This window comes from Petaurus breviceps, unplaced genomic scaffold (assembly GCF_028583685.1).
Source record: "Petaurus breviceps papuanus isolate PSGF00001 unplaced genomic scaffold, PetGlider_PUasm1.0 183, whole genome shotgun sequence".
NCBI classification, from domain to species: Eukaryota; Metazoa; Chordata; class Mammalia; order Diprotodontia; family Petauridae; genus Petaurus; species Petaurus breviceps.
The window spans coordinates 1850965-1877153 of record NW_027185791.1 but is presented as its reverse complement, the minus strand read 5'-3'; the positions used below and the strand labels follow the sequence as shown (position 1 = coordinate 1877153).

At 35.2% G+C, this 26189-nt stretch overlaps 1 protein-coding gene across 1 annotated transcript in view; it reads right to left on the bottom strand.

Moving 5' to 3' along the window:
• The window catches only part of SHC3 (SHC adaptor protein 3), a 164287-nt gene that overhangs the window by 110464 nt on the left and 27634 nt on the right, over positions 1-26189 (bottom strand). The window contains exon 2 of the mRNA XM_069087744.1: positions 13791-13861. Within this exon, the coding sequence (XP_068943845.1) occupies positions 13791-13861 (71 nt within the window). The remainder of the gene's footprint in view (positions 1-13790; positions 13862-26189) is intronic.

The following is a 26189-nucleotide window of genomic DNA, read 5'->3' as shown; positions in this document are numbered from 1 at the left end:
CAATCCCTATTTACTGATGGCAAAATTATTTTCTTAGAAAATCATAAGGAATTAGCAAGGATACTAATCGAGAAAATTAATTTAGCAAAGTCGCAGGCTACAAAATACAAATAACTACAAAATTATACACACACACATACACACACATACATATACACATCTAGGGAACAACCTACCAAAGCACACAAAATACTTGCAAAGATTCAATTTCAAAGTTCTCCTTGAAGAAATAAAAACTTTCTGGAAGCTACCCTGCTTTAAAAGGAGAAATAAATTAGAAATAAATTACCCTGTTTGGGGATTTCATGCCCCCAACAACAAATACGTTCTCTGCCCCAACTTTTCCCCTTCCTTTTGTGTGCTGTCTTCTTCCTCCATTAGATTGTAAGCTTTTTGACAGCAGGTACTATTCTTTGTTTTTATTTATATCTGTATTCCCAGCCCTTAGCACAGTGACTGACACATAGTAGATGCTTAATAAATGTTTATTGATTATTTCACTGATGGAGAATAGGCAGTACTCATGACTGGACATGCCAACATAATAAAATTGACAGTACTCCATAGGTTAATGCTATACCAATTAAATTGTCAAAGAAATACTTTTCAGAACTTGATAAAACTAATATGGAGAAATAAAAAGTTTGGCATTATAAAGGAAATAGTGAAAAAAAAATAGAATTAAATGGGAAATAGCATTTCCAGACTTTAAACTATAACACAAAGCAGCAGCCAACAAAACTATTTGGTACTGGTTAAAAGATATAGAGGCAGGGGCAGCAAGGTGGCGCAGGAAATAGAGCACTGGCCCTGGAGTCAAGAGGACCTGAGTTCAAATCCAGCTTAAGACAGTTAACACAAAACTAGCCATGTGACCTTGGGCAAGTCACTTAGCCCCAATTGCCTTACTTTTACCACTCCAAAAAGCAAAACAAAAACAATAAGAGATAGAGGTAAATCATTAGTAGAGACTAGACAAAGGAGAACCAGAAACAGTGGAACTCAATAACTCAATATTTAATAAAGCAGAAGACAAATTATTTGGGAAGGAACTGACTACTTGATACAAGCTACTAGGAAGACTGGAAAACCATTTAACAGAAATTAGTCTTATACCAACACCCTAAGCCATATTCCACAATAAATTCTAAATAGATACAAGAGCTTAATATTAATTATAATGCCATAAAAATAATAAAAGCAGATCACATACTTTTCACAGCTATGAGTGGAAATGTATTCCTAACCAAACAAGGGACAGAGGCAATTACAAAAGATGAAATGATGATGAAAATATAAAATTCTGATTACATAAAACTGAAAAGTTTCTGCACAAGCAAAATTAAAAGGTAAGTGGATGTATGGGAGCTATAAAGAACTTTTTGTCAAGGTTTTCTAATTTGGTTTTGTATATATATTTGTTAACAACTAACACACATACACAGTGTCCCAAAAGTTTAAGTGACTTTAAGTGTCTAATGGATACAGCATCAAAGGACATGAAAAAATAAGAAGAAAAATTACAAACAATTAATAATATTCCAAATCACAAATAATAGTAGAAATGCAAATTGAAACCACCCTGACATTTTTCCTAATACTCAAAAAACTGTAAAACATCAAAAAAGATGGGGAAAGTCAATATTGGAGGGGTTTGGGGAAGAGAGGAAACATTTGAACATTGTTGGAGGAGCTGTAAAATCAATATAACCATTTTTTTTAAGCAATCGAGGTGAAGTAACTTGCTCAAGGTTACACGGCCAGTTATTTCTGGGTGTGGTGCTGAGTGTCTGAGCCCGGGATTCGATCTCGAGGTCATCCAAACACTGGAGCCCGTGCTCTTACTCGCTGAGCCACCTGGCTGCCCCTCAATATAACCATTTTTAAAGCAATTTTAAATTGTGGAAATAAAGTTACTAAAATGTCCATACCCTTTGATGCCAAGGCTACACTAGTAGGTTTATACCTCAAACAGGTCATTTATAAGAAGAAAATCCCATACATATTAAAATATTTAGAGCAACACTTTGTTAGATGCTCATGGGTGGGAAAATATTGATCCATTTTGTTCATTTTTTTTCTATAAAAATAAACTATTTATAACTTGGGATAGTTCTCTGGCAAGGGAAAGGGAGATATATGGAAGAAAACTTTGGTAATATATAAACAGAAAAGATAGATAAAATTCATTTTACATAAGAAACTAGCTTTATCTGTTAATACTGCTTAGTAATTTATCCTTTTTGTACATTTACCATGGTAGCTAAATATATAATACAATATACGTTTCATGTCATTTAAATAAATTATTCCTTAAATAATCACATGTCCCTAGGGATTATATTGACAATCCCAACATATATCTAAACCCTTATTACAGGGTACAATTTGCAATTCTACCCACACAAGATAGGAAAACATAAATTTTAACAATATCTTGTGATATTCACATTGTGATATGTGAGTGAAATTCACTCACAAGAACCAGTATCACAACTGGGTAAGCAGAAGGTGATGAATTATTTGATTTACAAAAAGATTTACTGAAAAATTTCTTTTATTCTAAATTTTTATTTGTATTTTTTAATTATAAAGCATTTGATTCCCTCCTACCTCCCTCACACCCATACACTAGGGGGAGGGGGAGAAGAAGAAAAGAAATACAAAATCCTCAGAACAAATAAGTACAGTCAAGCAAAACAAATTTCCAGACTAACGACATCCAAAATGCATGTTTCCTTCTTATTATTAGTCCTTACCACCTTTGTCATGAGGTCAGCACCATTCTTCCTCATTGACTTGCTCATTTATTACAACATTGATGTCATAGTATAAATTCTCCTCACTCATCCCTACATCACCCCCATGTAAGTTTTCCCAGGACTTCGCTGGAACTGTCTTTTCATATTTTACAGCAAAATAATATGCTATTACATTAATGTAACATAATTTTTCTGTCTTATCTCAATTAATTCCCCTTTGTTTTCCAGTTCTTTGTCACCATGAAAAGAGCTGATATAAAAGTAGTCTGTGTGTGAGTGTGAGTGTGTATGTGTGTTCTCCCTCTCTAATCTTTCTAGGATACAGGCCTAGTAATAGGTCAAAGGTTACATACAGGTTAGTATTTTGGGGGGCATTGTTACAAATTGCTTTCCACAGTACCTGGAGCAAACTACAATTCCCCCAAAATTGTATCAATATGTCTCTTTTCCTATAAGTCACTCCAACATTTGTTATATTCCTTTTTTGTCAACTTAAACAATGTAATAAGTATGTCTTGTTTTACTAATCTGAGTATTTTGCTTCTTGCAATTATTTGTGCATTTCACTTAACTTGGTTTTATTGTAATATAACTGAAGAATGAAAAGTGTGCCAAATATTAAATAATAATATATTCTTTATTTCTTTTTTGTTTTAATTTTTCTTTTGATACTGGTCATTTGCCTTTCTACTTTTTTTCTTTTCAGTCAAATTGGTTAATGGTCCGTCTATTGTTTTGTTTTCCAAAACTAGCTCCTTGCTTTATTTATCGTTTCAACGTGTTTTTTGCTTTCAGTTTTGTTGAGCTCTTCTTTTATGTTCAGGATTTTTAGGGCTTTTAATTGTTGGTTTTCTTTTTTCCATTTCTTCTTTTTTACATTGTATGTCCAATTCATTGAACAGTTCTTTGCATTGTATTGCTTAAATACATGGGTGTAGCATAAGGCTCAGTCCTTGGCCTTTCGCTTTTCTCCCTTTACACTATTTCACATGAATTCATCAGCTCCTATGGATTTAATTATATCTATACTGATTATTCTCAAATCTACTTATCAAGCCCTAATCTCATTAATAACCTCCAGTCTTAAATCTTCAAATCTCAAACTGTTTTATCAATAGACATCTTAAACTCAAGATGTCCAAAACTGAATTCATTACCTTTCTCCAAAACCATCCTCCTCTTCCAAACTTCTCCATTATTGTTAAGGGCACCACCATCTACACAGGCCCCCAGGGTCAAAACCTAGGTGTCATCCTTGGCTCCACACTTTCTCTCATACCCCATATCCAACCTGTTGCCAAGACCAGTTGATTGCACCTTTTCAATGTCTCTTTATTATGTCCCCTTCTCTCCTTTAATACTATGATCACCTTGGTACAAACCTCATCACTTCACACCTGGACTATTGTAATGGCCTGCTAGTGAGTCTGATTGCCATAAGTCTTTCCCTACTACATTCTATCTTCCATCAAACCCCCAAATCAATTTTTCTAAAGCATAGTTCTGAACGTGTCACCCACATACACAATAACTTCCAGTGTCTATCAACACCAATATTAAATACAAAATCCTCTGTTTGACATTCAAAGTTCTTCATAACTAATCCTTTCCCTATCTTTGTAGTCTTCTGAAACCTATAAATCATCTCCCTCCATGTTCTTTTCAATTCAATGACACTGCTTTTTTTGCTCTCCCTAGAATAAAACATTCTATCTTTTGGTTCCAGACATTTTCACTAGCTACCCCTCATGCCTAGAATGTTCTCACTCTTCATCTCTGCCTCCTTCTTTCTCTGGCTTTCTTCAAGTCCTAGATAAAATCCCATCTTCTACCAGAAGTCTTTTCCAATCCCTCTTACTTCCAGTGACTTCCCTCTATTATTTTGTACATATCTTGTTTGTACATAGTTATTTGCTTGTTCTCAGCCCCATTAGATTGTGAGCTTGAGAGCAGGGACTCTCTTTGCCTTTGTATCCCCAGAACTTGGCACAGTGCCCAACACATAATAGGCACTTAATAAATATTTGTTGAATGATTGTTTAAAGTATAAATTTTTCCCAAAGGACTACTATTGTAGCCTCCAAAAAATGCTATCCTGTAGTCTCAACAGTTGTTATTACCTTTAATGAAACTATTTCCTATTTCTATGATTTATTCTTTTGTTTCATCAATTGTTTAGGATAACTTATTTAATCTCGCTTGTGTTTTTCCTTCTTTCTTCAAATTTAATTCTATTGATCTTCAGTAAATGATGTAATTAATCTTATGGCTTTTCTGCATTTGTCAATATATAGTCATTTTTTGGTTGTAGAACCAAAGGCATATATGTGATACTTTCTATTACCATTCAAAAGTTATTAGAGTTCTTATCATATCTAACTTGTTTCTAAAATTCTATTGAGGTGCTTAATTTCTTGTTGATCTTTGGGTTAGATTTGTCTAGCTCTGAAAAGGCTATATTGATGATTCTCCACTATTATAGTTTTATTGTTTATTCCTCTCTGTAACTCATTTAGCTTTTCCTATAAATATTTAGATGCAATGTTGTTCAGTGCATACATGGTAAGCATCGAAATTAATTCTTCATCTATGGTACATTTCAGAAAAATATATTTTCTCTATTTCTTTTAATTATCTATTTTTGATACTTTGCCTGAAATCATAATTGTTACTCTTGGTTTGTTTGTTTGTTTTTTAGTTTAGCTGAGGCATAATAAATTTTTTTTGTACCAACCCTTTATTTTAACTTTTTAACTCTATAGTTATTTTGAAAAGAATTTCTCTTTCTAGCTCTTCCCACTATGGTTTTATTGGTTATATATAGGAACACTGATTATTTATGAGATTTATCTTTTAGTCTACATCTTGGCTTAAGTTATGCATTATTTCAATTATTTTTTTTTCTATTTTATAAAGTGTTTTTTACCACTAATGGTTTCATTGGTATAACACTGAATAAGTAGATTACTTTGGGGAGTATTGTTATTTTTATTATATTGGGTCATTCTATCCATGAGTGATTGATATTTCTCTAATTAGATTTGTCTACTTCTGTAAATAATATTTTGAAGTTGTATTTATATAAATCCTGTGTATATATTGATAAATAGACTCCTGAGTCTTATATATTCAGTAGCTATTTTAAATTTAATTTCTCTATATCTTCTTGCTGGGTTTTATGGGTAATATATAAAAATTATGTTGACTTATGTAGATTTATTTTTTATTTTCCAACTTTACTGAAGTTGTTATTAATTTTATTAATTCAATTTATATTTAATTTATTTTTAACTTTCAAGGGTTCTCTGCATATTTTTTTCAACTAGGTAAAAGAGGCCATTCTTTGCCTGATTTCTTACCTAGCCTTAATCACTGAATGGGAATTACCTGCAAAAGACCTTAACTTAAAATGGCCAAGGTCTCTCACTTCATTCAGGCTATCTCCAGTCTTCCTGATCTATAGCTTGCCACAGGACCCAGATGACTCTGATTTAAAGAGTGAGGCTGGTAACCTTTCACAGCCTTCTCCCACTTAAATCCAATTCACTTGCAAGCCATGGCATCACCCTCCTGATGTCATGGTCCTCTTCAAAAATAAAAAACAAACAAGAGCACGTGCCATCACATCATTTGCAAAAAGCTAATTTTTCTCTCTGTGCCTATGTTTATTCCTTCCATTTTCTTTTTCTTGTCTCATCTTACTGCTATATCCAGGATTTTTAGAACTATGTTAAATAGTAATGGTAACAATAGTTATTCTTGTTTTACTCCTGATCTAGAAAGGCCTATAACTTTTCTCCATTACATACATTTGCTTTTGGATTTAGATAAAAACTGTCTACTATATAAAGAAAAGGCCTATCTATTCCTGAGATTACTAGAGTTTTTATAGAAATAAATGCTGGATTTTGTCAAAAGTCTATTAGCATCTATTGATATAGTTTTATTATTTATATTATAACATGATTTGTTATATTTATAGTCTTCCTTATATTTAAATAACACTTCATTCCTGGTATACACCCAACCTCATCATAATGTATAATCTTTCTAGTACATTGCTCTAGCCTACTTGCTAATATTATATTTAAAATTTTTAATCCATGTTCATCAAGGATATTAGTCTGTAATTTTCTATCTATATTTTGTCTCTAGTCTAGGTATTAAAACCATTTTCATATCATAGAAACTGGAAGGTCACTTTCTTTTCTTATTATCATAGACAGTTTATGAAAGCATATTTTCCCCTCACAACTCCTTTAGCTGCATTCCTTACATTTTGATGTTGTGTTACTGTTATTATTTTGTTTGATGAAATGTCCTATTATTTCTATAATTTATTCTTTGACTCACTAGTTCTTTAGACTTGTTGTTTAGCCTGCAATTACTTTCAAAATTTTCTTTTGGATTTCTTTATTGAATATAATTTTCATTTCTATGATTAATAAATAATGTTAGTATTTCTGTTTTCCTACATTTTTGGAGAGGTTCTTATGCCCTAGTAAAAGATCTATTTTTGAAGGTGCCATGTACAGCTGAATTTATGTAAATTACTTTCTGTTCCCATTCAGTCATCCCCAGAGATCTATTATCTCTAATTTTTCTAAAGTTCTTCTCATGCCCTTGTAATGGGAATGAGAATTTGAAGATCTTTCCTGCCCCGTAATAGACTTAGAGGAGTTTGAAGACCTCTCCTACTTTGAATGTAAATTCTGCCCCTAATAGGTTGAATGTAATCACATGAAGCCTGTGATGGAGGGAATTTGATGAAGGGAAGTAGAGCCCACAGGAAGCTGGAAATCAGAGCCAGAGAGATGGTGGGAGAGAGGAGGTTGAGGAAAGGATATAGAGAGGTTTGTGAGTAAATATTGATCTTGTATTGGTTTGTGGGAAGGCTAAAGGATGCTGTGGCTCTCAGTGTTATTGTGGCTTCAAAATACTATGATGGAATCAGCTTACTGGTTTTGGGATTTGGTTTTCTGGTGTCTAAATAAATGTTTCAGTTCTGTCCTCTATATGGAGAGTTTGGTATATTTTGTGACCAAATGTCATATGATATTTATAGCCACAGTCTTTATTGTGATCATGGGTGCTGTAAATATTGCATTGGCAATACAACCCTTAATTTCCCTCTTGTTTTTCTTTTGGTGGTTCAGACTTGTCTAGGTCTGAAAGGGGTACATTAAGTTGTGCCAGTATTATATTTTTTACTATCCATTGCCTCCTCTGATTCAATTAACTTTTCCTTTAAGCATTTTTATGCTATGCTTTTAGGGGTGTAAATATATATATATATATATATTAGTTATCAATAATAATATGTTACCTATGGTACCTTTAAGGTTAGTGTAATTCCCCTGCTTATCTCTTTTTCTCTTTTCTGTATTAGTAATAGCCTTATCTGAAATCCTGACTATTATCCTTGCTGTTTTTAGTTTATCTGAAATGTAATTGTTTTTGCTCTAGCCCTTTTATTTTAATTCTAAGTGTATCTTTTTGTTTTAAGTATATTTCTAATACCAGACCATCATAGGATACATGGGGAGGAAAATAATGTGTAAGAAAACCAAAAATATAAGAGGGGATTATATTACAAAGGACTTTGAATATCAAATAGGATTTTTCTTTAATTTGATCCTTGAGGTCATAGGAAACCACTGGAATTAACTGAGTTTGATGGGTGACATGAACATATGTGTACTTTAGGAAGATCAGTTCTGACAGCCAAGTAGGACTTGGGCTGAAGGAAAAAGATATTTGAGACAGGAAGATCAGAAGTATATTTCAATAGTCAAGGAAAGAGAGGATAAGGGCCTGGACTTGTGTGGTGGCAGTGTTATAGGAGAGAAATATATATATGAAATGTTATGAAGGTAGAATTGTCAGGAGTTGGTAATAGAGTGGATATGATTGAAAGAGAAGGAAGTGTGATGAGGACACCTAGGTTGCATCTAAGCCTGGATGTATGGAGGGATGGTGAGAGATGTCCAATAAACAGTTAAATATTCAAGTCTGGAGATTAGGAGAAAGGTAAAGTTAGATCAATCGATCTGGGAATTAGCATAGAGGTATTCATTGAATCCATGGGAAGTGATTAGTTCACCAAGTGAAATAGGAGAAAGATAGAAGAGAAGAATGGCCCAGGACAAAGTCATGGGTAATACCTAGGTGAAGATCCAGCAAAGGAAATGGAGAACTAGTGGTCAAATAAGTGAGAGGAGAGCCAGAACAGAGCAATGTCACAAAATCCTAAAGGAAAAAATATAATCATTGAGAGAGGGTTATCAACAGTGTCAAAGGCTGCAGAGAGGTCAAGAATGATGATTGAGTAAAGGACATTATGTTTAGCAATAAAGCAATCATTGATAACTTTGGGAAGAGCAATTCTAATTGAATGATAAGATCAAAAGCAAGCCTTCAGAAAGTGAGACAAGGTGGAGGATTATGGCAATAATATGCATTTACATAGTATCTACTCTGTACCAATAATTGTGTAAGTGCTTATATATATATATATATATATATATAATCTCTATGAACTCATTTGATCAACCTTGCAAGGTTAGGGCTATTATTATCCCCATTTTAATTTGAGGAAACTGAGTCAAACAGTTATGCTGCTTCCCTCTCAGCAAAGATTTGTAAGTCAGAGGGTTCGTTGCTCGTACAAAAGCTGACTGAAATTTCCCAGTTTATAGGGCAAGAAGAGTTTATCCTTCAGGAGCTCGAAGATGCCTCTGTTGTCCACCTATACCAAGGAAAGAGAAATAGGTTGCCCTGTGAAAACTACAGTGGGGTCTCTCTCTTAGTCATTGCTGGAAAGATTCTTGCCATGCTCTTCTCTCTTTTTTTTTTTTTTTTGGAGGGAAGAAGGCTGGGCAATTGGGGTTAAGAAGGACTTGCCCAAGGTCACATGGCTAGTAAGTGTTAAGTGTCTGAGGCCAGATTTGAACTCAGGTCCTCCTGACTCCAGGGCCGGTACTCTATTCACTGCACCACCTAGCTGCCCCCAGACTCTTCTTCAATAAGCTATTTCTTCACCTGGAAGATGGTCATCTACCTGTGAGCCAGTGTGGCTTCAGAAACAGCCGAGAAATGGTCAATATGGTGTTTGCTACTTGACAGCTACAGGAGAAATGCCAAGAACAGAGCAGGTCTATAAAGAACATTCGCTGATCTAACCAAAGCCTTTGATACTTTCAGTCATGAAGATTTGTGGAAGATCATGACAAAATCTGGTTGCCTGGAGAGATGCATCAGTATTTTATGGCAGTTCCCCAATGACATACTTGCATGGGTTCGGATAATGAACAATGTTCTCATGCTTTCCCAGTCACCAAATGAAGCAGTGCTGTGTGCTTGCTTCCATACATTTTAGTATGAGATACCTTCACTGAAGACAAAAATGGCATCAAGGTCAGCTACCACATTGATAGTAAACTATTTAACTTGAAAAAGCTACAACCCAAGACTAAGGTGAAGGGAGGGTTGGTGCATGACCTTTTTTTTTTCACAGATGATTGTGCAATCAGTACAGCCCCTGAGGCTGAGATGCAAAAAAGTGTGGATTGATTCTCTGCTGTTTGTACAAATTTTGGCCTAGAATTAACACCAAGAAAAGTCAGGTTTCCCACCAGCCAGCACAACATTATCCATATGTGGATCCACTGGCTACACAAATGGAAAAGTTTTGTATACTGTGGATAAGTTCACTTACCTTGGCAGTATACTTTCTAGGCATGTACACATAGCTGATGAATTTGATGCACACATTGTCAGAGCTAGCTCAGAGTTTAGAGTGCTCTGAAGGAAAGTGTGGGAAAGAAGAGCCATTAGACTGCCTACTAAACTGATGATCTACAGAGCCCTTTTGCTGACCTCACTGTTGTATGCCTGTGAAACCTGAACAGTACACCAGTGTCATGGCAGGAAACTGAATTGCTTCCCTTTGAATTGTCTTAGGAAGTCTGAAAACCACCTGGCAATATAAAGTACTGGACACTGAGGTCCTTTTTCAAGCTAACCTGCCAAGCATTTAAATTCTACCGCAGAGAGCTCAACTATGATGGGTTAACCACATTGTTTAAAAGACACGTTGTTTGCCTACAAGAATATTTAATGGAAAATTCACACAAGGCGGGTGCTCACATGGTGTTCAGAAGAAACAATACAAGGACACTCTCAAGGTGTTGCTAAAGAATTTTGGAATCAATTGTGTGACTTGAGTGATTCGGGCAAAGAACATTGCTGCCATTCCTGAATCAAAGAAGGTGCTGTGCTCTATGAGCAAAGCAGAATTGCAATACCTCAAAAGAAAAGCGAGATGCACAGATTTAGAGACATCTCCACTCCAAAGCTCAAATGGACTATTTGTTTCCAACTTGTGGCAGAGCATTCCAAGCTCATGTTTGCCTGATCAACCACAGTCAGACACATAGTACTTTGACTCCAAGATAGTGATGTCATTTTGGTCCCCTTTGAGAACAAAGGACAGCTACCGACCAAACAGCTGGGGCTCCTGGGGCCATGCTAGACTCAGCCTGAAACTACTAGAGATTGGTCTCTTTACTGTGCTGTGTCTACTGGGTTTAAACACAATTGAGATTAAGACTGTTTTGCTCAAGCTGGTAGTGCCAGGCTGAACCACCTAGGATGCCCCAAGGTTGCTCTCACACCTGGGCTCAGATAGCTAGATATAGCACTAGAACCACCAGGCATCCACCAAAGTTGATTTCCTACATGGAAGGCTCCATATGGACTGGGTTTGGCTACAGCAGAACTCAGACAGGGAGTACAAAAAGTGCCCTGAAGGCTTCAGGGGCCTCCTTTATATCACCCTCTGCACTTCATTCTTTACTAATCCCAGTTTGTCCATTCCAAGATCTTTGTAGGGCTCTGGGGATCCCTCTGTAGATTGCTGGGTTGAGGGGGAGAGTCTAGTTATGGTCCTCTCTAGCTTTTAGAAAAGTGGTATATCTGTAAGACCTGATAGAGCATTTGGGGGAGGGGGAGGTCAGAGATCCTTCATGACCTTACACACTACCATCTTACCACCTATTCTTTGTACGTAAAAAAAAAAATTTGTCTTTGACCTTCTCTTTGTCAAATTGTTTCCTATAAGTGATTTCCAGACAGAGTCACAATAAGAAACATACTTCATAATCGATGCAAAGCAACAGGAAACTTGAGACATACACTCATTTTGTAAAAGCAAGCATCCCACTAAAACCAAAGAGATCTTAGCAACTATTTAAAAAATAAACATTGTAATGAAACTACATTCATTACCAAAACATTGTAATGAACATAGGTTCAAATCTCTCATCTGGTACAGCCAGTAGTATGGCCATAAGCCTATCCATTAACCTCTCTGAGTCTCAAGTTTTGCCTCAGTAAAATGGGGCTAATAATGCCTGCAGTGCCTGCCTCATGAGAAACAGTGTGGCATAGAGAGCAGAAAAGACAATCTTGATTCAAGTTCCTTCTCCAAGCCTACTGGTCATGTGACCCCAGACAAATAGCTCAATCCTTTAGTGCCCCCAAGCAGCTCATTAAGACTATACTTTGACTATCTCTGTATTGGTACAAGTAATTCCCTCATTGAGAGTTCTTTACACCAATGAAATCATAAATGTAGACCCCCCCCCAAAAAAAATATATGTATCTCTCAAGGTTGCCAAGAGGTTGAAATAGTTTTGCATTAAATGAAAGTAATTGCTCTGCAAATCTTAAAGAATTGTCTTCATGTTTTTCTGGTCTAGAATTCAGGTATGCTTGGATTCAAATCCTACTTCTATCACTTACTAGCTCTGTATACAGTTTCTTCGTGTATTTTGTTCTATAACATAGCAGCACTTTGATCCATTTTAAGTCTATCTGCTGGCAATCTGAAAAGCTATACATCAAGAGATTTTTGTAAAGACATCTGAAATAATATAACCTTTTTAGAAACTCTAGAAATTACATAGAGAATTCAGTGTAAATATTCAATCCTACTCTTTTCTTAAAAGCTTTAAATCCATATCTATCATTCTTTAGCCACGGATGTCAACAGAATGTTCTCCCTTGGACATTACAAATGTCAAAAGTGGATTCTTCCAATAAAGTACAAACAATGAGAAGCATGTTTCCCTACAACTTACATCTTCAGACACATTGAGACACAAGAGAAAAAAATTCATTTAGATCTTTGCCCATCAAAATGGGAATATCACAGATTCTTTCCTAGTTTCATTCTTTTTAGTTTATCGACTTTCTGTGTCATTGTGCATATGGATATATGACATCATTTGGCTTTTCAGGATTACAAAATGCTGAATAAACAGTTCCCTTTCTTGGGGAAATTTACCATATAAAAATTGAGAGACAATATTTTAAATGAACAAATTTTTGCTATTTATAGAATTAGGTTACTTGAAAAATTAAACCTTTCCAACAAAAATTCTATTTATTGACCTTTGTGCTTTATTGATTGTACATGATGCTAAAAAAAGACCTAGAGGAAAGTTGGGTAAATCCTCTATGGAAATCCAAGAAAGAACATTAATAAGGACTGTAAGGTATCAAAAAGTATTGATAGGCTATAATCTGTACTAATGGAAGGAGTACCCATTATATGGATGTGTGTGTGTGTGTGTGTGTGTGTGTGTACTGTACATGTTGGAAATTTGCAATCATGTATTTATTGTCTTTTCACTACTTTTCCTTATATATACTCAGCCCTGATTTGTAAGTTGAAAATGTTTAAACTTTATTACCTGCAGTTTCACCCTCTTAAAAAGTGAGGGGAATGAAATAAAGGGAGAGAAAGACAAAGATGCAAAAAATTGAAAACAAATATTTTGCTTTATTTCTAACTAAAATATACATGTATAAATTAAAATGGCAGAACTATAGTAATACCTTCAGTGTCTCCTATAATGCTATAAATCAGATGGCAGTGATACACTAGACAGTACTGGGAATTTCTAGGCACAGAAATAAATATGTTCCAAAATATAAAAAAAATAAATTTTTAAGAAGTCTTACCTTGTAATCTGAGTTCTTGTACCAAAGTCAAGAGATCTCATTGAGCGTAAAACTTCCAAGCAGCCCAAATACTGAAGAAAGAAAAAATAAAATGTAAATGGCAAGCATTGAAAATTTTTAAAAAAGAAAAATGTACGAATAAAGTCATAGCAATTTAAGTGATTGTATACTTTTCTTAAATGTTATTTTAATGACCTACTTTCCTTATAGAGTTTATAACATTTCTTTTTTAATCATTTTTTCAATTATTTTGGTTGAGTCATTTTCAGTCACATCCAACTCTTCCTGGCCCTGTTTAGTGATATAGGACTCAATATTGTCTCTGACATTCATTAGAGATGTGATTCTCAGCAAATCACTTAATCTCTCAAAGCTTCAGTCAGTCAATAAACATGTGTTACATATCTGCTCTGTCAGGCATGTGCTAAGTTCTGGGTGTACAAAGAAAGCTAAAAGACAATCTCTACTTTCAAAGAGCTCATGTTCAAGTAAGGGAGACTAGATGGAAACAACTATGTACAAACAGGATTTATACAGGATAAATTGAAGATAAATAGCAGGGTGAAGGTACTAGCACTAAGGGAGATCAAGAAAGGCCTATTGTAGTCGTGGGATATGAGCTGGGACTTGAAGAAAGTGAGGAAGGAGAGCATTCCAGGTTTGGAAGACAGCCACATGCCCAAGTAAGGCATCTTGACCTAGGGAACTTCAGAAGTCCAAATCACACAGCCATGACCATCTGTGCTTTCATCTTCATAGGAGACATCAATCCTATTTCCTATTCTGACCTATGACACAAAACATTACCCTCTTCACCATGTTCATCTAATGAAAATTAGCCCTCTGCACATGCTTGCCCTCAACCTCCAATCTCCCATCTCAGCTTTTTAAAAACTGAGGAGTGTTTGCCCTTTGGCTTTACTTGTACTTGGCCTGTTCTTCTGCTTTTGTGAGGATTCCTGCTGGACTCTTTCCTTTTATTACCATATTCCCTCTTTTATTTGCACATCTGACAGTAATGGAATGTTCACAGAAAGGTGGCACAAGCATGCAAGACAGGATAAGGAGTGGAAAGGGGCAGATGAGGATATATTGGAACATAAAAGACCATTTTTCCATTTTTCTCTATTCTTGGACCTCTGGGTAACTAACTGATCAGGATAGTTTCAGATACACCATGGGAACATAAGTAGGAGAAACCTTACTCATTACCCTTTCAGGTAACTGGGTGGAGGTGAGGAATGAAATGTTTTAGTGTAGGAATCTTTACTGATGGAAAAAAAAGGCACCTGAAATCTGAAACCACCATGATGACATTGTCTTATTTCATATCAAAGTAGTGAGGACTAGACTAATATAAGCAATGAAAGCCCTTTTTCTCCAATCTTTTGTGTTCTATAAGCCAGTAGTATCAAATTCAAATATAATTTAGGTCACCAATTCATACCTAAGAATATCTATGGGTACAAATTTAAAATGGAATGTTATGTATGTTTTGTTTTTACTTATTTTGTCAAATATTTCCCAATTATATTTTAATCTGGCTTGGGCAGCACTCAACCTGAAGATTGTGTCTTTGACCCCTCTGCTGTAGGCAACCCCATCATGGGAGAAATATGTGTCCTCCTTAAAGTTCCTATCCATAGTTTCATCCTTCCTACTCCCAGAGACTGATTGTACTAATGTGTATTGTTCTCATACCAATAGTATTTGGATTTCTAGATGACAACCTAAAATGATACATCCCTCGCCAGAGATATAACACATCTAACAAAGGCTGATAATTTATTTGCCAGGTGTCTTCCAAATTTAAATCAAACGGACTTTAAAGGATGAGGGAGATAGAAAACTGCTTCTGTATGTTCCCTAAATTAGACACTATAGGGAGAAGCCATAAAGAAGCATGAAGAATAGCAACTGAGAAATCTATCTCACAGGATATAGGATCCAAGAATGAGGCAAGTAGAAAAAACCCAGGGCTTCAAATGTCTATAGAAAAAAGTCCAAAGTGTAGGTAACAAACGAGACGAACTAGCAGTCTTAACAGAAGAAAATAAACTAGAACTCATGGGTATCTCTGAGATTAGTGAGTTGTTTTATGGAAGAAATATTCTTTTTTATAGTTCATAAGCTACTGCTGCTAAAATAGATCTACCACGAAGGAGATTAAAAACCTAGGCTTTATTGTGCTTAAGCAAAGGAGGTTGAAAAAAAATAACCCTGAAATGGGATTGGAGTTTGTGAAAAGTTTTCATAGAGAAAATTGTGTCAGAGTGAAAGAGAAATAAATTGTTTTACATATTACAGTCTCATACATTCTTTTAGACTACAAAAGTTGCAATGGGTAGATTCCTAATCCCATGCATTTTAATGTCATAAAAGTTGAACAAATTTAATTAAGCAGAATCATAATCTCATACATCCTCTCAGAAAACAAACCTAATTAAACAGACTCCATAGGTAAACTAAATCAGGCTATAGATTAAACTACATTTAGAGGGTTCACAATGGGCTGATTGAGAGGGAAGATGTATATGTCACCAAGATATCCAAGGAGTCAAGAACAATTGGGATAGTTCCTCTGATTTCTTATCTAAGGAATGTTTGAAGAAATCAAAGATAAAAAAATTATCAGTTGCAACACTTGACTGAACTATGGCTCTGGACTGGTATACTTTGTTCAAAAGAAAAAAGGATAGGAATATTAAGAATGTATACTCATATGAGGAAATCTAGAGAAGGGAAGAACTATAGGGAATATTTGGGGTTAAGTACAAAAAGAAGAAACAGAAGTGATTTTGTCATTTAGAGTATACTACAGAGCACCTAGATAGAAAGAGGAAAGAGGTGAGAAGTTGCGAGAAACAGCCACAAGCCTAGCACAAGGGAGTCATTATACCATAGTGATGGGAAACTTCAAGTATTCCATAACTTATTTGATTTGCCTTATTTGAGTCCATCCTTCAAAATGTGGAGTAACCAACAGTGATAAATTCTATCCAGGATTTGCTTCTCAATAACAAAGAACCTGCTTCTGGGGTAGAAATGATGGCAAACTTGTAGGGAAAAGACCGCTCCGTTTTAAGAGTTTGTGATGGAGGAGGAACATTCCAGGCATGGTCTGTCATGAACTCTAGATTTTGAGAAAGTTGATTTCCAAAGGTTCAGATAAAAAACAGGTAGCAACACATAGACAAAAAATGTTTTGGGAGAAGTCAGACCAGGAAGAACAGGAAAAATTTAAAAATAAATTCTAAAGATCCAAAGGAAAATAATTCCTGTCAGGAGGAAAACATTTGTCTGAAGAGGTCAGTGAGGATGCACAAATAACTCACCACCCAAATTGGATTTAAAATCATGTCAATGAGCATTTATTAAATTCCATACCATGGTAAGTTCTGTGGATAGAAATCCAAGCCAAAGTCTACTTTCTAATGGGGGAAAACAACACATCAAAGGAAGTTAAGTGAGGGAGGAGAAAAGGTATCCACATGCAGGTATCATGACAAAGTCTGGAGAATGAAGGGCAACTAGTCTAGGTCCTTCTACAAAATGGAAATTCCAGAAAAAAAAATTCACAAATGGGAGAAGAAGGCTGAAGGGATGAGAAAAGAAAGCAGCTGAGGAGTGATGACAAAGTTTAGAGAATAAGGCATCATTTGGGCCTATCCTCAAAATGGATGTTCCAGGAGGAACTCACCAAAGAGAGAAGGAGATCTCAAAGGTTGAGGATATTTAAAATTATTTTTAAATGGATGCTTAAAATGAAATAAGGCCTGATGATATAAGAGAAATAATAGGAACATATAACAGTTCTACAAAAAGTGTCAGAAGTGCTAAAACTCTGAGGTTTGAAAAGGAAGCCAAAGACAACAATAGGGGCATATTTGGCTATATTGAGAGAAAATGAAGGGCCAAAGAGGATGTAAGATCTTTACTCCGGGTGAATGGGAAGATAACTGACAAAAGAGATAAAGCAGAGATTCTCAACTCTTTTTTTTTCTCTGCAAAAGAACCACTTTTACATTGTGAGTGACTGAAGAAATATGAGTAGCAGGGAGTTGACAGCCATGTAAGTAAATGAGATAAAGAGAACACCTCACTGCTGTTGATGAATTCTGGTCAACTGGCCAGATGAAATCTATCTTTGGGGTCTGAAAATACTCATAACTCTTATTGCTGAACTAATATCAGTGACATTTGAAAGATCATGAAAAACAGAATACATACCATGAGATTGGAGAACAAATTTTGCCCTAATTCTCAAAAAAGATAAGGTAATAGACTCAAACTCTGCAGAGAACTTGACTCTGATTCCTAAAAAAAATTTTTTTTTAATTTACAATAGATCATTAAAGAGATGATTTGACAATCATCTATAAAGGGAAGGAGAAAATACAAAGCATGATTTCATCAAGAACAGGTCATATCAGACTACATTTCCCTTTTTGACATGATTATTAAAATAATAGATGAGGGGAATGGTGTGAGTATAGTTTACCTATATTTTAATAAAGCTAAACAAGCACAATAAGGTTACAGCCTTAGGAATTAACACTGGAAAATGCCAATCTTTAATGTAGTCACTCATGGGGTAGGAGTCAGGAAGGGAGATAAAGAAGATTTTTGTTAAGGAAAATATATAATGTACCCTATATAAATCTACAGGTGAAAAATGAATGGTAGGAAACACCTATAGTCTCACAACAAGAAAGAGGCTCCAGGAGGGAAGAAGAGGTGAAAAAAATGAAAATTTTTAAAAGGTGAATGAAAGAGGAAAGTCTTAACCCAATTTGGTCATTGGAGATTCTACTGAAAAGTACTCCCTTGGGAAACAAAATATGTGTTTGTAATGAAAGACAGAGATCTTAGAATGGGTCAAATCTGGGCCAAGTTGTTGCACAGTAGGACCACTTCTTCTGAGAGAGTTTTATTAATCTACAGACAACTTGTTTTCTCAGAATAAATGAAATTAGAGCTCCTAGAACAACAGGGACCAGGAATGGTGGAAGGATATTGATCCAGGGAAAATGTTGCATGGCAAATGGGAAGGAGAATGATCATGGGAGGGGTAGGGGATAGAAATGGACCAGAGACTATGATTTGAGACCCAGGGAAATTTCTACCATAATGCAACATTTTTATCCTCATTGCTGCCCTCATTAATTGATAGTTTTATGCCAGGGGTACAATGTGTGGAGGAGAGAGGGGAAGGAATAAGGTAGCAAGATGCACAAATGAAATAAAATGAATTGGTTAGGAAACTTTGTATATTAGATGTTTTAATTCCATTCCACAAAGAATGTAGAAATTTTAAAGGGAATAAATAAGTGTGTGTGTATGTATATAACATATATACATGAATGGAAGAACAAAAGTTCAAGATAAGCAAAAAGGGAAGAGAATTAATATAAAGAATGAGGTATAAAAATAATAGAGAGATGGAGGGAGGAAAAGAGAAAGGATTCTGAATTAACTGCTAAAAAAAATGAAAAGAGAAGAATTAAATACCTCAATAAAAGAAAGAAAAATACATCAATAAGTTAAGTAAAACTCCAGAACTAGGAAAAGGGGTAAAAATTAGAGAAGAGGACAGAGCCTATGAGAAAAGGGTTATATCAAAGTAGATTAATTAAAAGAGGAAAGGAGGGGCAACTAGGTGGTGCCGTGAATAGACAGCCCTGGAGTCAGGAGGACATGAGTTCAAATTTGGACTCAGACTCTCAGACACACACTTTCAAAGTGTGTGACCTTGGGCAAGTCACTTAACTCCAATTGCTTTGCCTTCCCCCCTCTAAAAAAAAGAGGAAAGGAACCCCCCCCAAAAAAATCCCAATTTAAATAAGACCACATTGTACTCTTACAGAAATTGATCGTGTATTAAGACACCAAAAATTGCAAATAAATTCAAAAGGGGAGAAATACTAAACTATTTCTGTCTTTTTGCATTTATTTGCGATTTTGTTCAGTCTTTCTTACATGGCAATAAAAATAATTTCTCAGGAAGGAAAAAGAAAGACATAAACCTAAGAGACTTAATAAAGAAATCCTAAATAATGAGTGGATCAAAAGACAAATTCAAACAAATAACTATTATATGGGAAACAATTATAATGATAAGACAAGATACCAGCTCTTCAAAATACAACTAAAGCAATCCTCAAGAAAAAAAAGTTATATTCCCCAAAATATACATTAATAAAATAGGGAGGAAAGAAGAATAGTGAGCCAAATTGAGAAAGAAAGCAATAGACCAAATATCTTCTATAAGAAAAACATGGTTTTATTATCTAAATGAGGGAAGGATAAAACAAAAGAGAACCATAAACCAATATAACTAGTAAACAGCAATTCAAACATTTTGAGTAAAATACTGGCAAAATTATAGAGCAATTTACCCAAAAAAAAATCATTAATTTTAAGCAAGTTTAATTTGAATCCGAATGAAAAGATGGTACAATATCAGAAAAACAATGTAATCATATTTTTTTTTAAAAATCCAATACCACATGATTATCTCAACAGATGCATAAAAGTCTTTGAAAAAGTAAGACGCATTTGTTAAGCTAATGCATAATAAAAAAAAACTTGATTTATGCTTTTATTTAATTACAAAGTATAGACATAGATCAGGGGTTGGCAAATTACAACCTTTGGGCCAAATTTGTCTTCTGCCTCTTTTTGTACAACCTACAAGATAAAATGATTTTTACATTTTTAAATGGTTGAAAAAATCAAAAGAGGAATACTTTGTGACATGAGAAAATTATATGAAATTCAAATTTGTATGTCCACAAATAAAGTTTTATTGGAACACAGCTACACTCATTCATTTACATACTGTCTATCACTACTTCCACATTGCAAAGGCAGAGTTGAGTAGTTGTGGAAGAGACCATATGTGGCTCTCTCATAACTTTGCATTGCTGGTTGGTAACCCAGATTAGAGTGACGTAATTACAACTTGCCAGAGTTTCCAGTGTCATATGTATTGCCAGACTATAGTATTTTTTTTAATTACCACTGCATGTTCACCATGTCAAAATAAGAAAAGAAGTAAAAAGCAGTTTTATTATGATGTCTTAAGTTCATGGCCAAGATTAAATTTTTTCTGAAGAGAAAGCACACTCAACCACTATTATCAAACACAAATGGCTTTGAAAATTAACTTGTGCTACAGACTTGATGATGTTTCTTAAATAATTCAACTTAAAATTACAAGGCAAAACATCAGTTATACGGGAAATATACACTACAGTAAATCAATTAAATGACAACTAACTTTGAATCTCAAGTAATGTCAAGCTGCTTTATATGACACCCTACCCTCATGCTGTCAAAAGTTTAAAAAAAGAGATCTCCATTTCCATACAAATTTGTAGTAGATATGTTTTCTAAGCTCAAACTCCAATTTCAGCAGCGTTTTCAGACTTCTATGCAAGTGCAAAAGGCATTTTTATATTTCAAAATCTATTTAACAATTGAATTGAGGTGATAACCTTCCTTCAGTTAGAAGCAATTAATCTTCAGTGTAATGGCATGCTAAAAGACAAACATCAAGAACAGAATCTAATATAATTGTGTAGATGCCGTCCAAGCAATGAATATGCTACATTAAAATTATATGCTTATGGAGCAATATTAATATTTGAAAGTGCCTATTCATGTGAAAAGACATTTTTAAAGAAGAAATGTTTAAAAGACATAATACAAAGCAGCATTAACAGATGAACATTTACTGTTGATTCTGATGATATGGAAAACTTTGAACTCCAGTTAAGTAAAACATTAATACTCCAAATTCCATTATACTAATTAGTAATAGACCTGTATTACCTCAAAAAAAGTACTTTACTATTATTTCTATCATTATTAATATATTTTAATGTCATCAATTAAATTTGTATAAAGTTGTTTTCTCTTTTATTACATAAGTAGCTAAATAATATCCTTGATCTTGCTTCTTGGCCCACAAAACCTTAAATATTTACTTGGCTATGAATAGCAGATAAATCTTTTCTATTTTTTTTTAATCTGTCCTTTCCACAATGTGTCCCTGGTAAATCATTAGCCATGTCCAAAAACATTATGTCTCTCCATTTTAAGTTCACCCACTACTTCTCTGTCAGGAAGTGATGGCATATTTCATCATTTTTTTCTGGATTCATGACATACTCGGTTACTGCGTCCTTCTCTTCAAATTTCAAATTGACTGGTTGTTCCTAGAACACTAATTTTAAAAACAATGCCAGACCAGCCATGTCTTCATTCCTTGATAGGCTCCTCTAATGACTATCTAAATCAAAGGTGGGGAACCTGCAACCTTGAGGTCATATGTGGACCTCTAGGTCCTCAAGTATGGCCCTCAAACTCGGTGAAGTTTGGATTCAGTCAAAGGGCCATACTCTCTGGCCTCTACTCTTGACTTGGCACTTTCTCTACCATGGATTTATACTCTCCCTTTTCAGCTTCCTTTTCTATGTTCTTCCCCTTTTCCCCCCATTAGACCATAAAATCCTTGAGGGCAGGAATTATCTTTCTGCTTGTAGTTTTATTCCCAGAACTTAGCAAAGTACTGAGCAAATGGTGATTGTTTTTAAAATGATTATTAATTTGACTTCTCATTCTGCTTATTAGAGTTCTAAAGTCTTTCAAAGTTGTTTTTCCTCTAAAAATTGTTTTAGCTCTGTTCACTCTATCAATGTTTTCCCAGGTGTAATGCCAAGCAAAGGCAACTTCCCAAGGTTCAAAATACCAGCATAGGTGCTCTCCATTTTATTCAGTGACAAATTAAGAACAGACAGAATCAAAATATAGCATAATTCAAAATACAGCATTTACCAAGTGTGATTCAATAATCTCCAAGTACTACCCCACCCCTGGACATTACATTCATTTAATCAATCCCAAAGTCCCTCTTCTAAATACTACCCCACCCCTAGGCTGTACATTCATTTAGTCCATCACAAAGCCCCTCTTCTCAAATGGAGATTAGTTTCCAATCATAAGTAAAGTACATTTATTTGTTTAATCACAGAGCACAAAAAAGTCAAAAGTTCCCCACCCTTGGATTACAATTGAATCTACCCCAGAGTTACAACAAGCTTAAGCACAGCATTTAATACCCAAAGAGAGGTCTTTTCCTCATCTTGACAAGAGGCAAGTTCTCAGCAATCTTTGTTCCTGGGGAGACAAAGCCTATCAAGGCCACAAAATACATTGCCAGTGTCTTCATTAATTCATTCTCTGTGTGCAGAACAGTCCTGAACCAACAGCAAGGTTCCAAGACCTCTGCAACAACAGCACTGTCCTTCCCCAGTGGACAGAATTCACTCTCTGTCTGCAGAACAGTCTCAGTAGCTCTGAACCAACAGCAAGGTTCCAAGACCTCTGCAACAACAGCACTGTCTTTCACCAGTGGACAAATCTGGCAAAACAACATCAAAACAGACAGACAAAGTACCAGCATCACAGCCATGTCTCCTCAGTCCTTGGCAGCTCTGGGTGGAAGCTCTCAAAAGTCCTGGGCAATTCAAACTGGCCCTCAGCAATCCTCTCAGTCTCTCTTTGCCTCCAAGATGCTGCTTCCAAAAAGTTCTTCTGCCTCTCTCTTTTTCTTGTGTCTCTCTAAATATATGTCATCAGCTCCTCCCAGTTCAGCACTCTCTTTTCATGTCAACAAGTCCATCCCACAAGTGGCATTCACAAGCTCTGGGTTTTAACACAATCAAACCAAAAACCAAACCAATATAGGGGGATCTTTAAATTCAATTACTATTACACCAGATTCCTCTGAATTTGTCCATTTCATCATTTTTTATGACACAATAATATTCCATTACATTCAGATACTATATTTTGTTTAGCCCCAATAGGATGAAACCTAGAGGATAAATTCTTAGCCAAAACAAGTGATAGAATCAAATACAAGAGATAAAATAGATAATTTTGATTACATAAAATTAGAAAGCATTTGTACAAATAAAATCAATATATCTAGGACAAAAGTAAGTAATCAATTGGGAAAAATCTCTGATTAGAATTTGGTATCCTGAATATGTAGACAACTAACAAATACATAAAGCCAAAAGTCAATAGAAAAATTGTCAAAGGATACAAAGAGTTCCCAAAAGAATTGCAAGCTATTGAAAATCATATGGGGGAGGCCAGGTAGCACAGCGAGTAAGAGCACCAGCCCCAGAGTCAGGATGACCTGGGATTGAATCTGGGCTCTAATACTTAGCACCACACACAGAAATAACTGGCCGTGTAACCTTGAGCAAGTAACAACCCCAATTGCTTTAAAAAAATCATATGAAAGAAGGTTCCAAATCAGTAGTAATAAGAGGACTGTGAATTAAAACATTCCTATAGTTTTATTTCACATCTAGAAAATTAGCCAAGATAACAAAAGATGTGAATTTTTGATGTTGGAGGGAGGTGTTGTGGGGGGAAAAAAAGACATGCTATTACACTGTTGTTACAACCATTCTGGAAAGCAATTTGAATTTATGCAAATAGTGACTAAAGTGATATACCTTTGGACCCAGAGATTCCACTACTTGATATATACCCCATGAGATTACTGATAAAAACAATAGTTCTATATAGAACACAATTTTCATAGCAGGATTTTTTGTTGTAGCAAAGTACTAGAAGTAGAGTCGATGCTAGTTGGTAGGGGAATAAGTACTTAAAGACTTTGATTAATTGATAGAAAGAGAAATAAGAAGAGGCAGAAAAACTATATGCACAATGACTACAACAAGTAAATGGAAAGAATAGATACATGATATTCTTCTATTCTTTTGCAGAAATTAGCATCCATGAATATGGAACATGACATGTAACATCAGAACTTTTCTGATGTGTTGATTAATTTTGCTGATATTTTTTTCTCTTCTTCCTCTTTAAAAAAATCTCTATAATAAAGGAGGTCTCTCTGGTAAGGGGGAGATAAAGGAGGAAATCTAGGTGAGGGAGAAACAAAAAAATATCATTAAAAAGATATCAATAAAAATCTGTTTCAAACAAATAGGCTATGGAGAGGCACTGTGACTATCAAATTTATCATGAAGACTTCTTACACTTCCCTCATTCAAGACATTCGCTTGACAAAACTTGGCAAGGAGGTTTATTCTGTAGCATCTTCGGCATTACAGAATTTGAGAGTTGGAAGGAATTCCAAGGACCATCTAGTCCAACTTAAAGACAAAAGGAATATCCACAGTTTTACACAAGATGTGAATCTCCATTAAATGAATAACACAATACATTCCCACGTTGTTCATTTTTTGTACAAGAAGGATAGAGCCTGGACATATGGGGACTTGTTTTCTATCCTAGTTCTTTCACTAACTAGTTGGATTTGTAAAAGTCACTTCAGTTTCTTTTCTTGTTTGTAAAATGAGAATGCCTAGAATAAAACTCAACCTCGTATTCCATTCCACTCCTTCCCAACAAACAGCAAACTGTCTCCTATCTACATTTGTAGTCTTATTTCACATAGTTATATGAGATGTATTCCCTTCATGTATGCCTCATTCCAGAAAAAGTAGCTACTAGCTGTTCCCCAAAGTGAGCATCCCATCTTCTCATCTCTATGCATGCACACAAGTCATAGTCAAGCCTATAATGTGCCTCTTCTCTGCATCTCAGAATTCTTAGCTTCCTGCAAGGAAGAGGACACCACCTATGAACAGAGGGTGCAAAACCTTCCCTATCTTGTCCTGTTTATAACACCCAAGTAATGGGTAGGTACATCATAGGCAGAGATTGTTTCCTTTTTGGTTTTGTATACTTAAGTACTCACACATAGTAGATATGTAATAGAGATTGGTTATATTGAATTTAATTCTTATAAAAATTTTTAAGAAATGAACAAAGTAGTTGCTTAAAGTTTATTAAATAACTGAATGAATGGTGTAACCCACAGGTATTTAAGTGGAGACTAAAGTTAAGTGGCTAACTCTCATTCCTCAACTCCTCACTCCCCACTCCATGCACAAAAAAAAGTTATAATGAAATCTTTCCAAATCACACCTATGTTCTTCCACTGGAGCCTGCTAAGAGATGTAATTTTCCTTCATATGTCATATCAGTTCTCTGTCTCTGTCTCTGTCTCTCTGTCTCTCTGTCTTTGTCTGTCTGTCTCTTTCTGTCTCTCTGTCTCTCTCTCTCTGTCTCTGTCTCTCTGTCTCTCTCTGTCTCTGTCTCTCTGCCTCTCTCTGTCTCTCTGTCTCTTCTGTCTGTCTCTGTCTTTGTCTGTCTGTCTGTCTCTGTCTGTCTGTCTCTGTCTGTCTGTCTCTGTCTCTCTGTCTCTCTCTCTGTCTCTTCTCTCTCTCTGTGTGTGTCTCTCTCTGTCTCTGTCTCTCTCTCTCTGTCTCTGTCTCCCTGTCT